At 34.7% G+C, this 17,836-nt stretch overlaps 1 protein-coding gene across 4 annotated transcripts in view; it reads right to left on the bottom strand.

Annotated features, from left to right (window-relative positions):
* Positions 1-17,836, bottom strand: part of LOC143240951 (uncharacterized) — a 74,995-nt gene that overhangs the window by 54,278 nt on the left and 2,881 nt on the right. For 2 of the 4 annotated variants that reach the window (XM_076484254.1, XM_076484256.1), the window contains exons 1-2: positions 12,563-12,891; positions 2,106-2,220 (exon numbers count right to left, since the gene is read on the bottom strand). In XM_076484254.1, coding sequence (XP_076340369.1) covers positions 2,106-2,220; positions 12,563-12,585 — 138 coding nt within the window. In that variant the 5' untranslated portion in view covers positions 12,586-12,891. Of the gene's footprint in view, positions 1-2,105; positions 2,221-12,562; positions 12,892-17,836 lie in introns of those variants that run through there. The other 2 variants (XM_076484257.1, XM_076484255.1) reach the window with 1 other exon arrangement.

Raw genomic sequence — 17,836 nt, 5'->3', positions numbered from 1 at the left:
TATAAGAAATATTTGAACAAAAACAATGAAACATTTACATAAATGAATAAAACTGAAGACGAAATAATGTCCTGGTATTTACTATATATTATCTTTTACATCATTAATACAGACAATTGAGAATTTCCTTAAACTCCATCATCAGCATTAATATCTCAAAAAAATTAGTTCATAATACCTGAACTACAAAAAAATTAGCACTGAGTGAGTTTTTGTATTCAATTGCAAGTTTTGAAAGAGCAGATTTAAACAGTAACAATATAATGGAATGTAAAATAAGTGTGGCATACAATTACTTAATAAATAACATTGTTTAGATAAACTATTATAGAAAAAGGCTTAAATATAAACACCATATTTAAAATTATAATAAATATGAAACAAAAATATCTGTAATTATCATTAATACAGACAATTAAGAATTTCCTTAAACTCCATCATCAGCATTAATATCTCAAAAAAATTAGTTCATAATACCTGAACTACAAAAAAATTAGCACTGAGTGAGTTTTTGTATTCAATTGCAAGTTTTGAAAGAGCAGATTTAAACAGTAACAATATAATGGAATGTAAAATAAGTGTGGCATACAATTACTTAATAAATAACATTGTTTAGATAAACTATTATAGAAAAAGGCTTAAATATAAACACCATATTTAAAATTATAATAAATATGAAACAAAAATGCTGAATATCTGTAATTGATTACATTTATGAAAACAGAGAGGAGTTGACCTTGTGATTTCATATTGGATACAGATGTCATTTTAAACAGATCTGATTATGTCTCCAAAATGGAAAACATTTTAAATGACAGAACAAACTTTAAACCCTTGACAATGATTGGCTTAAGCAAGTGTGAGGAAAAGCTTCAATGGACTTTTAGGTACTTTGAAAATTGTAAACTCATCTTTGACACCACTTTTGCAGAACTTTATCCTACAGGTTCATGCCCTGGGTTTATGTATGGATTACCAGAAGTACATAAAAACAGTTTACCCCTTGGACCTGCTCTATCTACTCTTGATTCCAATGACTACAAACTTGTTAAATATCTTGTACCTGCATTAAGCTCACTAACTCAAAATGAATTTATTGTTAAATATTCTCTTTTCCTTTGCTCAAGAGATATCTAAAGTTTCTAATGTAGATCAATTAGTTATGGCCAGCTTTGGTATTCGGTCCTTATTCACTAACACATCACCTGATGAAACAATTATTCCCAACCAAACATGCTCTAACTTTAACCAACAAAAATTCAAACAGGTTCTTAAATTGGCCCTCAAAGAACAATCACTTTCTTTTTAATGGTTATTTTTATGACCATACGCTTGTTCAAAAGTGGGTTTCCATCCCATCGCTTTTCAATATACACATTTGGGCTTTTTGGAGCATTTTTTACGTTGCATGAATAAAACAGAACATACTTGTGATTTGGACGTACATCTTTTTACATCTAGAAATGCAGCACTGTTATTATTTTTACATACTTCCATCAAATATATAATGTAGAATTCTATATAAACATGACCTGTCACTAGCATGGCTGTTTCCTGTTATTTATAAGTGAATTTAAAACATTTTTACAACACCACTACATAAACCATTGCCAAGCAGCAATTACACCCTAAACCACCAGCTCTGAGGAGTAGAGAACCCACATGAGCACATTTGGCTGACAAGTTGTTGAGCAGATTCAAATAAGTGAATAGTACATACACAAAATGGACTCAGGTCATATCTAATATATCTGTGAAGACCACTGGCTTAAAAATGAGGGAATACAACAAAACAAATATTCAATTGAAAATAATTTTATAACCTGATAATATAATCAAAATTTTCCATGATATTTCAGGACTGAATTTTTTCAAAAGTTTAAAAATAGTTCCCATGTTTTTAAGAACCCTTATCCACATAATATGCAACACTAAGCATTGTACATGACCCTTTACCATTTAAGTGTCCCACCTTTTTAAAGATATTTCTTTCCAAGCATATAAAACATGTTCTACAAGTTCTATTTAACAGCAAGTAATTTCTTACTGTAATCTATACAAGTGTGAGTTACAAGTAATATATTTAACAAAATTTGTGTACACACCTTTACAGGAGCTCCAAAAATGGGTTGAGAAAAAGTTTCTTTTGCCAACATGTTATGTTCCACCAGCTGAGCACGTTCTCGGCGTTGTTTTTCCCGTAAAATATCTCTGTCCACACTGGAAGAAAAATAACTTGAATGATTGACTGATTGGTTTGATGTTTTATGGCACATAGCAACTAGGCTCTCTGTGCCAAACATCCAGTAAAAAGTTAAAATTAAAGTAAAATTATTAAAATTCATAAAAGGAAATTAAGGTAAAACAAAACAAAGTTTAATATTTGAATTAAAAACTTAAATAACATTAAATCTGATTTTTATACCTAATCTATAGTGGTAAGAGAAAAACTACAGTAATACAAGTTGTAAAGGACTTTCTGGAGCATAACTGAAATTATCATAACTAGCCAGGATGACTAACGGGTAGTTCAAACATCAGAGTTAGTCACCTGAAGTTGGCCTTTCCAGTCCTGGTCACAAGTTATTTGACGTCACAGCCATTTTCTAATTTCAAATTGAGCTCAATGTACTTTGATTCTTAAAAGGAAATCACATTAAAAAAGTCTAATTATCAATTAAAAACTTGGATAACATTAAAAAGATTAATGGCCTTTAAAAAACTAAAATCATTTTTATGGTGGGCAGTGTCACCATTGCCAATAACACTCTCTAACGTTATCAATAAATTTTGGGACTAAACGTATTTAAAATGATGCCATCACTGAGAGTTGTAATGCAGGCAAGAAAGTAAAATGTGGCTTATTGTGACCTGAGTGTTACACAGACAACTCATTGGTGCATCAATCCCAGATAAAAGAAAATGATGAATTAAAAAACTGTGACCAATGCGTAATCTAGTTAGGACAACTTCTTTCCGATCCTTACAAAAGCAAGACGGCCAAAGTCCAACAGAGGGCTTTACTTGGAATTGCTTGTTTTCACACTGCTCACTCCAAGTTGACTGCCAACTGCCACAGAGCCGAGCATGGAATACAGGACCATTGTCCATACATGGAACAGGCACAGCAGTGATAGTGCCAGAGCAGACAGCTACAGCTGTGGTGATGGCAAGCCCGTTCCCATGAATACCATTGTGGCCTGGTATCCAGAAAAACTGGATAGAAGTAGAAGTTAAAGAGAAATGGGCCAGTCGGTTTTGAATATCGGTGAAAACAGGGTAAGAACGAACGTGAAGTAGATTCCAGGGCCAACAGAGAACTAAGCGAGTCAGTATAAATAGTGCAATGAGTACTGCTTAGCTTCTATGTGATCCAGGAAAAGAGAAATGGCATAGAGTTCAGCAGTGAACATAGAAGCTGTAGAGGGGATTCTGGTGCAACCACCAAACCACAACAAACCATGGTAGAGCCCACACAGTCACCTGATTTTGAACCATCTGTATAAATAGGAATGGAAGGACGGTTCGAAAGATGTTCAGCAAATAACAGACAGTATTTCCAATTGGGAGTGTCTGCTCCTCTCAGATTACTTAAAGATAGGTCACATCTGAAGAATGTAACAAACCATGGTGGGATGGGCTGGCCAGTGGATACAGCAGTGTTGTCCAAGGACAGACCCAATTCATACAACTGCTTCTGGATATGAAGGCCAAAAGGAGCAATGGCAGATCATCTGTTTTGAAAAAGCACAGCCTACCGAGGAAGGAAAACAGAACCCCAGGTGGGATGCTTTGGTAAAGAATGAAGTTTCAAAGCATACAGTAAAGTTGCTAACAGCAGAGGTGTAGAGGAGGTTCATGAGATTCTGAGTACAAGCTCTGAAATGGGGAAGTGCAGAGATGAAGTCCCTGATGATGAATGGGGTCCACCATTTTCAAGGTCAATGTCCCGGCAGAGCCACAGACCAGTGATCCATAGCCTGGTTTCGATTGAATAAGAAGATGATATATCTTTAGCACAATCCAACTGGTGGAAGAGAGGACACGGAAGATGTTCAGTGTTCTTGTACAATTGACCCATAGCTGCTTGATGTGTGGTATAAAGGTTAGCTTTTGGTCAACGATAAACCCCATAAACTTTGTCTCAGAGACCATAGGTAGCACAACTTCACTGACGCGGAGTTCACGATCAGGGTGAATAACCTATTCGAGGCAAAAGTGCATGTAAATGGTTTTAAAGAGAGAGAAGTTAAAAACTGTTTGCTATGGTATACTTCAGTAAACGACTGAAGGCAGTCTGAAGCTGCTGCTCAATATACCTAATATTAAACAACTAACGTGAGAAGTGAAAGTTGTTGACACAGACCCCATTTGCAACAGTAAGAGGAAGTTGTTCAGTGATGGCATTAATCTTTACACTGAAAAATGTGACACTCAAAACATACCCTTGAGGGACTCCAAGTTCCTGTAGAAAAGAACTGGAAAGTGTCACACCCACACAAACTTGAAATCACCTATCCATTAAAAACTTAAACAAAAATAGGGAAATGGCCATGTAACCCGTATAAATGGAGATCTCGCAAAATGCCATACCTCCATGTTGTATCATAAGCCTTCTCAATGTCAAAGAATACTGATAAAAGATGTTGTTTGAGAAAGGCTTCTCTGATTGATGTTTCACATCAAATCAGATGGTCCATGGTGGACTGTCCGAAACCCACATTGGGTGGGCAAGAGGAGGTTGTTTGTTTCAAGGAACCAAACAAGATGAGCATTAGCCATCATATTTAAGGTTGTACAGAGTCAACTTCTGAAAGCAATTAGGCAGTAGTTTGAAGGAATCATGGGATCCTTCCCATGCTTAGAAAAAGGTAGGACAATAGCCTGGCAACAGGCAGCAGGAAAAATATTCTCCAGACTGATAAAGGGCCAGTTTGAGTTCCACAAATGTAAAAGGTTGTTTATGGTTAGAGAGACAATCAGCTTGAAAGGAAAAAGGTGATTGCTCTGCCAGAAGGTGGAGGATGAAGCAGAGGTGCTAGATACCTGGCAAAAGCTTTCACCTAGAGTTTTGGCAATGCTCCAGGTATCAGCTACTTTCTTGCCATTAGAGAGCAAAATCAAGAGGTGGACAAAATTATATTGCCCACTGACTTTTCGAATCTTGTCCCATATGACTTTGGAACTGGTGGCAGAAGATACGCTGGTTGTGAACTTAACACAAGAGCACTTCTTGCTATGACATCTTACCCACCAAACATGTGCATGGGCCCATTGGAAAGCGATGTGGTGCGAGAGTGTGGGATAGATACAAAAAGTATCTCAGGTTCATTTTTGAACCTTCCATGCCATGTGGCAGGCAGGATTCCAACAAGAACAAGTATACTGTGGAAAACATGTTTAGGTTTTAGGAATACACTGAGCAGCTGCCTGTATAACACAGTCAGTTTCTGTTGTCACACAGTCATCTATTAATCCCTTACAGATGATGGCAGGATCAAGTTCTGCAAGAACAGTGAAGGAGGGACAGTTTGCTTGATTGAGCTTTCATTGGGGCAGGTGGGGTGGCATCAAGCATGGCCAGTCTCTCTCAAAATTATAGGAAAAATATCACTGTCTTGTGGTTTATTATCAATCCTCCATGAAAAGGGGGAGAATAGTGAAGGGGAGCAAATTGAGAGATCAATAGCAGTAAAGTATAAAAGCCAATGTTGAAAAAAGAAAGGTTGTGATCAGAGAGTATATGCTCTGTAGAGTGACCCCTCCCATCAACATCAATACTTCCCCAGAAGTCCCCCAGGTTTAAAAAGGGAAATAGAAACTGATCAATGACAGCATCATGATCACGACAGATAGAGAAAACAAACAGTGATGGTACAACCCAAAGAAACACAGATGGCTACGCCTCCAAGAATGTGTTGAGTACCAAAGACAGGGTGGGCACATGCTAATCAACCAAGTGCCACCCTGCCATGCACTCATCCATAACATAGCCTGTCATTTCTGTACAAAGAAAGCTGCCGAAAGATGACTGTATTGGCAGGTTTCAGAAATGTTTCCTGTAAGGAAAGACATACAGGATGGTAGGAAGTAATCAGTGCTTTGATGTCATCCAGATTATAATGTAAACCTCTACAGTTCCATTGCATCAAGGTGGTTATTTTTATTTATATGTTAATGAATTGGGTGGAGAACCTTTCTGTTTATGACCACATCTTTTTTCTTTATTGTCTTTATTCGAGAGAGGTCTGTCGACCTTCATGGATCCTGTCCTGGGTCAATTGGGCAGGTCTTTGCTGTTGGAAGAGGATTCCAGCTACTGAGAACGTGAATGAATGATGGTTTTGCATCTTAGGGGTAGGAGAAGATGTACCCAAACTCATGTGCTCATACCCAGAACCAAATGAAGTGGATCTTAGGGTTTGCTGAAATGTATGTTAGGGACAGAGATGGGTGTTGACATTGATTCATCATTGTTTTTAACCATGGAGGTCAAATGACTTTTCATTTGGTTTGAGAACGATTCTTTTGGAGGCACAGAGAGATCTGTCTGCACTTCCACTATAGTCGTGGTGGAAGGAAGTGCAGCAGCATACATCCGAGATGAAGTGGTGGACAACAACTTTCTTTCATGCCTCAGGATAAGTAACATTTTGAATCATCTTCAAATGCTGCACCTCTTTTTCTTACAACCATTTAGGGTAAGAACAAAAGCAGGATGGGTGAGAGCCATTACAACTGATGCAGTGAGGGTCTGTTTCACACTCATAGGCATCGTGGTTTTGCCACTGCAAGCAGCACACGTCAAGGAATTGCAACATAATGTCTTTGAATGACTGAACTGTTGACATTGGAAACATCTAAGAGGGTTTGAAAGATAATCTGCTTTGATGGTGGCAGGTGGGCACAGTGATGCAAATGTCAGAATGAGGGCATTGGTCAGCATCATAATTCCATCTTTGAGAGTAGAGATACACCTCACTGCAGAAACTCCTTGGGTGCAGAAACCAGCGAGAATTTCTGACTCGAGGATATTCTTCAAATTCCTCTCAACAGTAATTCCTCAAGATGAATTTGAAGTAGCATGAGGTGTAACCTCAATAGGTATATCCCCAATCACCTTTGAATGCAAGAGGAGATCACTGTGTTGACATGTGGATGTTTCCAATATGTCACCAGAGAAAAGCTTTTTGACTGACTCTGGACAGCCAGCAAGTCCCTTCTGAATGAAAAAGGGAGATATCTGCTCTAAAGGTTTGTCTAAAAGATAATGTAGTATAAGAAAGATGAACAGGTGTTACAGATGTTGAAGACAGCACCTGGAATCTTCAAGACATGGTTGTTTACCTATTGACTCTTTTTCATTATTTTATTTAAGGTTTTATTTGGAGGATCCATAAAAAAAAATATTTTGGTGCCCAATGACCCCACCCACCATGGAGCCTGATGAGGGAATTCACTATAATGCCAAACAAGGATATCACAGCAACACCAAGGTTTCATGAGCACTATACCTAAACACCAGCATCAGATACAATGTCCACAACACCTGTTGAGAACATCCAACACTGGTACTTGGTTGACCTTATCCCAAGTGGACCAGCCAATTGACCCAAGGGGGCCACCCAAAGGCCGCTTGTCTACAAGAATTCAAGGCCAAAGTGGTGTGTTAGTGTTGGACCCCTCAACCATCAGGATTCTCTCCTCCCCTTCAAGGGTCACCATGCATGGCAGGCAAGTGGGTGGATGTTTAGATCCCAGAGGAGGTAAATTGAAAAAACAGAACCTTCCCTGGGAGGAATACTACATACAGGAATCCACACCAAGAGGAAGTAACTATATGATTGGATATTTTACTTTGCCAGCTACATACTTTTTTATATAAATACACTTACACTGACACAAATGGCCTGGCTTGTAACATTCACAAATCACAAAGCGCTCTCATGCTATTGTGACATAAGTTAGTACAATGACAGTTTTTGTTAAGCACAGAGCTACACAGTGAGCTATCTCTAATGAGCCCATCATAAGCATGAAAACTTGGTTTTTAGCATTATAAGTCTTCAGACTTATCACTGAGTCACTGGGAAACTCAATTATAATATAGTTAAGAAGACAATGGTGGGACTTAAAAAAACTTTAGTTGCAGTCAGGTTTTATTTTACCACAACTTGACATTGTGTCTAACGAAATCAATGTTACTGTCAGGTTCTTTTCGTCATAACTCAGCACTGTATCTAATGGAATCAAACTAAAGTTACTGCCAGGTTTTATTTTTTCACAACTTGGCACTGTATCTAATGAAATCAAACTAAACTTCTACTTTATACTATGCTCTAACACTAGACACTGACTACTAATTTATACCCTGCTCTAACACTAGACAAGGACAACTACTTCACCCTTATTTGACACTAAATAAGGACTACTATTTTATAACCTGATATAACACTAGACAATGACTACTACTTCACCCTGTTCTAAATATATGAAATCTAGGATCTCATAACTTATTCCGTAACATCAATAAGGGTCGTTGTTTTGTATGTCTTCCCAAAATCAGAATAATTTCAAAATGTTGTTCTCTACACTCGTGTCTCCACATCAGGCAGTTGCCGTCCATTCTACAAAGTTTTATCATGAATACTCTGCCTAAACAATCTATCAAAGAATATCTATAACAGTCATCACCATAACTTACCTGGTCAACTTCTTTCATTATATTTGTGACCAGGATTCTGTAGGTAACCACTGATATAAAGAGTGACTTTAAAATCTGTGTGAATTGTTGATAAAGGTGGCAGCCAACTATATATATATATATATATATATCTAGGACAATAAAACACACATAACAAAAAATCCAAGAATAGAGATATCAATCAAAAAACAACTAATGACATCATCTAATGAGGAAATTCTCCTCATGAATAGCTATGATAATACAACAAAGTCAAGGTCACCCATCATGATAACATCAAAAAGTTAAGATCACCTGTCTTGATACCATCAAAATGTTAAGGCCACTCACCTTAATAACATAAGGAAGTCAAGGTCACTGATCTTTTGAAATAAACAAGTAAAACTTAAAACAATGCTTTCAGTAAACTTTACATCAAATACTCACCTAGACATGGTATTCGTGGACTGAGTACATACAAGATTACAAAGTCAAGGCCAAAATTCTTAATAAGTAAAGAAAAATAATGTTAAAAGACATTTGTGCATCAAATACTCCACAGTATTTGAGACTGAGAATAAATAGGGTCACAAAGTCAGACACATTTTATTTAAATAAAGAAAAACATTGTTTCAAGACATTTATAAATAAAACAATGAGCAAAGTCTGGTTCAGGGACTTGTACATATTTTTCAAAGCTATAAACATCCAACCAACAAATTCAAAAGATGAATAACTATTTTATGAAACTGTTTATGTTCACATGATCAATACCTGACACTTTTTATCTGAAGTACATGGAATACCTCATTTTGCTGAATTTACAGAACAAATACGTAATATGTAGGTGCTCAATAATCCTACTGCAACCAGCACAAAGTCTTTAAAAAGGCTGCAGTGAGGAAATATGAAGCCTTACAAAGTTCATGGACATACTTCTTGGCCTTCAAGCAACTCAGTATTAACAAAGAATTAACATATTTTTTAAACTTTGTCACAGTCTTCACAAAAGCACTCAATTCTTGAATTGCAGATGTACCTTTCTTAACTAAGTTTACACATTTCTAAGACAGCAACTAACAGGGAGTCTAAAAAAGTTCACACATTTATATACTAAAAGCAGAGCAGTTTTACCAAGTTAAATTGAATCTTCAGCAAACATTTCTCAGACTGCAGGTTAAGAAATGTTGAGTTCACACATTTCTTGGACTACACAATAAGCAGCCATTAGCAAGTTCACACATTTCTTGAACTGCAACTTAAATAAAAGTTTGTAGTTTGATATTTCTTGCACTGCACAAGAAGCAGTCATTAATAAGTTCACATTTCTTGGTCAACACATTTATTATGTGACATTCCTAGAACTGCAGCCTAAGCAGACAATGAGTTCACACATTTATCCAATTGCAGCCTAAGCAGTTAATAATGAGTACACACATTTCTTCTATTGCAGCCTAAGGAAACATTAGTTCACGTTCCTAGAACCTCAGCCTTAATAGCAGTTAATGAGGCATTTTTTTAACTCCAGCCTAAACAGTAGTTAATATGTTTGGATAATTCTAAGCATACACAGTGTTTCAAGTTTCCCTTATAAAATTCTTGTATTGTACATGTTGCAAATACTTTCAACTTACAATTTTAATGATTCAGCTCTCTATCAGAAGTGAATATTTTTAGAGCATGGTGCAAGTCAAACTTCACTTACATTGTGGTTACATGGTAACAAGACTTAATACATCACATAGCTAGATTTTAATAGTTCTTATAAGAAAACACAACTGATGCTAGAAAAAGGAAGAAGACAAGCAGAAAAGTTATGTTAATAACATACTGTAAAATGTTAAAATTCAACTTATATGCTATCTCTAGATACTGGGAAAGTTTGTAAGATTTGAAAAATAAAGTTCAAGATAAAAAACAAGACTTGTTACACTCAATAATTTAATAGACACTAATAAAAACTGAATTATGTCGCTCTCTGCTAACAGGCTGTTGTTTTGTATAAATAGTGAGCTTTTATAAATCAGCAAATTCAGAGGCTATTGAAATGACTGCTTCTTTCAAACAACAGTATGGGTTGTTTAGAACACTGAAAAACCCAATTACGCTGTCGGGCTGAATGGACTGATGCAGAGACATCTTACATACCTTGCAGTTTTTAAACCATCACTAAATTTCAAGATGGATTTATAGTGTCTTAACATACTAACACTTTGTGTGAACTAAAAACAATGAAAAGCTAACTCCAGTTACTATCTTCTGAGGCATAGTCTACATTTTCACATTATTTGTTTTACAATTTATGTAATCTCTAGTTCACTAATTAATTTTCAAGATGGTTGGAGTCCCTTATTATGTTTACAACATTACTTGAAGCATTAACATGGTATTTTTCAGTCAAATAACTAATTTTTAAGGCTGATTATAGAGTCATAGCATGTTTACACCTTACAAATGATGGAATGTTTAGTCCACTTACTAATTTGTAAAGTTGATTAGGAGTCATAGCATGTTTACACTTTACAAATGATGGAATGTTTAGTCCTTTTACTAATTTTTAAAGTTGATTATAGAGTCATAGCATGTTTACACCTTACAAATGATGGAAATGTTTAGTCCACTTACTAATTTTTAAAGTTGATTAGGAGTCATAGCATGTTTACACTTTACAAATGATGGAATGTTCAGTCCACTTACTAATTTTTAAGGTTGATTATAGTGTCATAACACGTTTACACTTTACAAATGATGGAATGTTTAGTCCACTTACTAATTTTTAAGGTTGATTATTGTCTCATAGCATGTTTACACTTTACAAATGATGGAATGTTTAGTCCACTTACTAATATTTAAGGCTAATTATTGTCTCATAGCATGTTTACATTTTACAAATGATGGAATGTTTAGTCCACTTACTAATTTTTAAGGTTGATTATAGTCTCATAGCATGTTTACACCTTACAAATGATGGAATGTTTAGTTATGTTAATAACAATCAACATGAATGTATAATATATATGTAAAAATTTTCTCAACCCAAACCAACTGTTTTTACATATATTTTTCTCTACAAGTGGGTTTTCTTGTCATCACTGAATGTATAATGTTTTGTTATGCACATAATGTTACCTAGGCTGCAAAGTCTGTAATGTACAGTTGGTCATAGTCTAAATGTACTAACATGTTACTTAGACTACATATTATGTAGTGTTTGGTCCAGTTACTAATTTCTAAGGTAGATGTACAATATGAAAGTAGCCAACGTTCAAGGCTGATACACAATGTTTTACCACATTTACACGTTCTTTTGGTTGCAGTTACCAATATAACTTTCTGTTCTGTAGACTGTTGACTCTGATACTAAGTTATCTAACAGTTAAATGTTATCATATGTAAAATATTAGGTCCTTTTTTCTTTACAGTTATTTAACGATGAATGTTTCACATGGCATGTGCTCTTACTACATTATACATAATTCTTGCCTGTTCTGTAGTGACTGGAAACTTGTTGAATCAATCTATTTAAATTGTCAGTGTATGACTTGACACTTGTAATTACAAGTTGTTTTAAACTTTCAACCAATAAACACGCATTTCTTCAGACTTATGAAATAAAACGTACAGAATAATGTAAAAACTTTTACCACAATACTTGCCAAAACTACATTATTATAACAATCATAGTTAATATAAATACTTGGAAAAAAGCAAAAGCTTCGAAACTCTATTTTAGCAGTCTTGGGTCATTAGTGGGCCTCGCGCTATTACCGATGTTCCCGACCCTTAAAAGAAACTGTCACCATTTTATATGAGAATTTACAATGTCCAGAATTAGTGTTTCGTTGTATTGCACTATCACAACACACGAGATGAACTTACCTAAACTGGTTAACTTTCGCCATTAATATCCCAAAGTAAACTTCTGACAAACTCTTGACTTCATCAGTCTAGTTCTTCTAAGTGATATCCAGTAAAGAACTTAACTATCAAGGAGTGAACAAGTTACGAAAAAAAGTTTTTGTTCTGATCTTACAAATATAACAGTCGTGTTCGATGAAGAAAACGGGCAGGTAAACCAACATCTTATTACTCAGGACAAGCACGTAAATCGCATGATATGCAATTATCACCCAATTCGGTATTTCGTATACAAACATCACCGCCACTGCCCCATATCTGAATCTATGAGCTATGATGGCGCTTCACCACGTGAGGACAAACATAACAAGGTTAAAAGTAGAGCACATCGCGGAAATCGCACTAACGGATCGGCTTACTAACTAGCGACGGTTTTACATACTTTACTGCCACCTGTTGACATAACCACAACATTGTAACTGATATCAGCAAAAATTCCACGAGCACGTGCAAGAGTGTTAAATACAGCGTACACGTGTTAATCTATCATAAAATGTCTAAACTTGAAATGGTTTTAAGGGTTCTCGTTGTTACCCTTTGTATAAAACCAAAAGAACCATTTTAATGTAGAAACCACCAGAAAGTCAACAGAACGATAAGGCTTAATACTCGAGCACTAATGGCTGTTAGAGCGTACCTATAACACTGGACATAAAAATAAGTACCTTCTATCTACTTTGAACACAGAACTGATAAGAGTTTCTACTACAAGACCAGTATTGACGATCTGTGCAAACACTACACTAACGATGTAGAACTGCAACAGAAGTCCTGATTATTCATACAAATGTTAAACTTTTACTGGGGAACTGGTAACAGTTCTGTAACACAAGTCGTGATTATTCATACAAATGTTAAACTTTTACTGGGAACTGGTAACAGTTCTGTAACACAAGTCGTGATTATTCATACAAATGTTAAACTTTTACTGGGGAACTGGTAACAGTTCTGTAACACAAGTCGTGATTATTCATACAAATGTTAAACTTTTACTGGGGAACTGGTAACAGTTCTGTAGACTAGTAGTGGCAATTCATATAAATGTTACAAACTTTTAAAGTGGAACTGGTAACAATTCTATAACACAAGTAGTGACGATTCATACAAATGTTATACACTACTGAACGGCAACTGGTAACAGTTATACATTGTCCATAATACTTTATAACTGATAAAGTTATTATTATAACAAGACAGCATTTCATATGATATTGTACATGTCTCACATGCACATACTGTGTGGTTAGATACCTCCAGTTTATGACTAAAATGGATAAACTAATACTTTATACTCTAGACTGTATTACAACACTATACTTCATAGTGTATGACAATAGTTCATATATGAAAAACTATAGTCTGGACTTTCATGGAAGAGTATAAACAGGAAGAAACTAAAAAAGTTAAGTGTGTGATTTGAGCTTTATTAAGAGTATTTATGACTTTCACTTCACTGTAGTACAAAACAAATGTATAATGTCAAAAAACACCAATACAAAATGAAAGAACTTGTTATCACAGGAGTTGTACACTCAACTTAAATGACAAAATATATTTTATAAACCAAGATAAATTTATACACAGTTTTAAAAAAATAGGGTGAAAATAAAGTCTTAATGTGTCTTATAATAATTTTAAATCTAAGCATTTTAAAATATAAAATAAATATTACACAGTTTTCTTATGCACAAAATTCATATGTTCATAAACATCCTTCTTTTGCCATAAGTTGATGTTCATTTTACTTTTACCAGAAGAATTTAATTTGTGCTAACCTCACACCCAACCCAAATTCATTCTACCCTATCCAATTTCTTTTCTTAAAAAGATATGAAATACTGCTATGTATTGGTACCATGGAATGATAGCAAGGTAGGTAACCAGAAAGCGCACATCATTGGTTGAAAAGTATGATGTTGGCCCACCCAGGAGCTGTAGCCACAAAGCAGAAAATTTTAAACTAACTTCCAGGATACAATTTTTCCATTATAAGCAGCCTTCAAGCTATCACAAATAGTATTTGTGCAAATGCTATAAAAACATAATTTACAAAATGCTTTGTAAAAAAAAAAGCTACTGTGTGTTGACCAGAACACCAAGTGACTTAAGTACCATACAGAGAATCTTTAATTTAATAGTTTGTAATCCTTCACAACAACTTATTTTAATGCTTGACCATCTAATTATTTGTAAAAGGTAAATGGTAGTTTAGCACTGTAAACATATATTTTTTTTTTGGCATCTAGCAACAAACAGGGTTTTTAGCTGTTCCATTTCAGCAGGGACAAAAGGTTGTTTTTATTAACACCACAGTTAAAAATTGCATAAATCTCCCATGTGCCTACACACAACCTTAAACAAAATTAATGGTAGTATAATATACATATCCCATATATAGATCAAGGTATTAGGTCAAACCTAACTCACTTTTAATGTTATACTAATCTCATTTCCATTTGCAATTGATTTCTAAAAAGATTCCAAACCATTTGCTCATTTTCATATGTGATGTTTTGACACCGTGACTATTCTTCAGGTGCAAGCTTGAAAGTCTACTTAAAGTTCATCTGCTAGTGCCTATAGCATGGATAACTTAACATAAAGTTACAAGTGTGTGAACATCATTTTAACCACAAGTAGTACTGCACATGAATGGCTTCCAGATGTAGCATTTCACAGACCACAAACAGAAGCCAATTTCATAGTTTTTCAGCTTTATGTTGTTCATTTTTTAGGATGTTGTGAAATGTTATAGACTTTAGGACGTACTTCTGCGTAACAAGTTGGAATCTCATTTTACTTGCTATTCTATCTTGAAACAAGTATTATGTGGTGAATGTTGAACCCTGCAAAGTATAATTTAAATGAACTAAAGGAGTAGGAACAGCCAGGTCCACTTGTCAGCATATAAGGATTAGATATTTTACGATTTTTTTTTTTAAACACAAGTCTTACAATTCTTAGCTTCTGCATGGATTTTACAAAAAATAACAGTAGCCTGTATTCAAGTCTTCTTTTCACATTTCAATCAGTTACTTGAAATGGAACAGAAGGACACCAAGGGTTAATAAAAAATCAAAGCTCAAATACAATTTGTAAGGTATGTGCAAAAACATTGTTTTGTTTTAGATAGATTAAGCAGGTTAATATTTATCTTTAAATAAGTAATGTCTTTGCTGTGAGATTTAGAGAATGCAAGACCACAAAACCACATTTAATTACTAGAAGAAATGCACATTCATGATGGTCTGAACAATTTATCCACCCACTACTATGTCAAGATCTCCTTTAGTTCAGTAATGCTATTGAGAAGATTAGTATCTATATCAAACATGTGATTTGAATTTCAAACCCAAATCCATTACCTTGAATTTACTGATACTAAAGATCACTTTGTAGATATTTATCTGATGAACCAATGGATTCAAGTCATTCTCTGAAACCTCAGCATCTTCAATACAAATAGAAATACCAACATGTTTAATTTTTCCATTTAATTTTAAATTTTAATTTTAAAGGAGTTAGTTAATTTATTAATTATGTCTTTATTAAAAACATTAATGTAAAAAGTAAAACTAAAGGCACAAGCACTGACAATGATGTGCTCTACAAGTTTTACCAGATTCCATGAACAGCAACCTTCTGTTTTCTCCAACCCAACTACTCTAAACCTTTATAAGGACAGAACTGGTCTATTTGACTAACCTTTGCACTGTGAAACTAAACCTACTATAACAGTATAGTTTTGAATTCACTACATATATCTATATGAAATATGACAAGTTCTTATTAAACATTACATGCCTATTACACAGAACAAGTTAAAACTCAGAAAATATAAAAATTTGAATTATAAACTATGTTTTCATTCCATATCCTCATGATAACGTTAATTAGGTTTTGCATCTAAAACTGTAGAATGTCATGATAATGTTAATTAGGTTTTGCATCTAACACTGTAGAATGTCATGACATATGACATTGCACTTCAATGCAATCATGCAGAAAGATAACTTGAGTTTCCATCACCCCTAAGAATTTGATTTTCTTAGCTAACCTTTTGTGTGCACCATTACCATTGTTCATAAAAGAAATAACAGCCTTGATAAAAGATGACAGATTAGTAAAGCATAATATCCCTTTGCTACATCTACATTTTCATTCATTTATGATATCATATTTCACTATAAATCTTTTATCAGATTCTCTAGAAGTTTTCCCACTGGAAAAGCAAGATTAACTGACTCACGACTTTTAAGAGCAGCAATTGTCATCCCTTTTAAAAAGCATAGTAGAATAAGTCTCCAATCTTCAAGGACCTGTCAACCATTTACTAACCTAACAAAAATGAAAGGGCAACCATATCAATTTTAGACTTCCTTTAAAACCCTTGGAAAAATGCTGTCTGGTCCAGACTCTTAATTTCTTTCAAATAACCTACAGGCAACCAGGAACTATTTATTCGTCCGAAGATGTCCTTGCACCCCACCCTTGAGAAAAGAATAAAGTTTTAAATCTACCCTTATTTTTCAGGAAATCATCTCAAATCTTTGTAAAGAGGAACCTCCAGTACTGCCAATACAACTCATTACACAAGTCCATCAAAAGATTTTTATCCTATCATTCTCCAAGATGGAGGACCTCTACTACTGTCAATACAACTCATTTATTAAGTGAATCAAAAGACCTTTATTGTATCCATCCCCAAGATGGGGGACCTCCACTACTGCTGATACAACTCACAATTCCTTCAAAAGATCTTTACCCTATCAATCTCCAAGATGGGGGACCTCCATTAGTACCAATGAAACTCATTTCATAAGTCCATCATCATCTTTTCTCAAGAGAAAATACACTTAAGTGACTTTAGGGAAAATCCCAGGTGTCATAGTTTATGACCTTGTTCTTCCTTATTTGCATAATTGGTATTGATGGTGGCATAATTAGTACATTAAGCTCTAATATTTACAAGATAACAAATTTTGGCCATCATAATTTGGTTCACATATTAAATAAGAAATAAAACCAACTCAAAAACATAACTAAACAAAATTATCTTGGCATTGTGACCAATATGTCACTCAAGCTATCAAAGAAGCATCCTGTTGCTCATAGTAGAGAGAATTTTTAAGATGTTTTACAGATTCACTGATTACAAGTCAAAAGAGGTAATTATACCCGTATATGAATCATTAGCTATTTTTCACTTGAGTACTATGTACATTTTTTGGTCAC

Source organism: Tachypleus tridentatus, chromosome 13 (assembly GCF_004210375.1).
Source record: "Tachypleus tridentatus isolate NWPU-2018 chromosome 13, ASM421037v1, whole genome shotgun sequence".
In the NCBI taxonomy this organism is placed as follows: Eukaryota; Metazoa; Arthropoda; class Merostomata; order Xiphosura; family Limulidae; genus Tachypleus; species Tachypleus tridentatus.
Note: the sequence above shows the minus strand (reverse complement) of the source record. Positions and strands in the feature narration are given on the sequence as shown.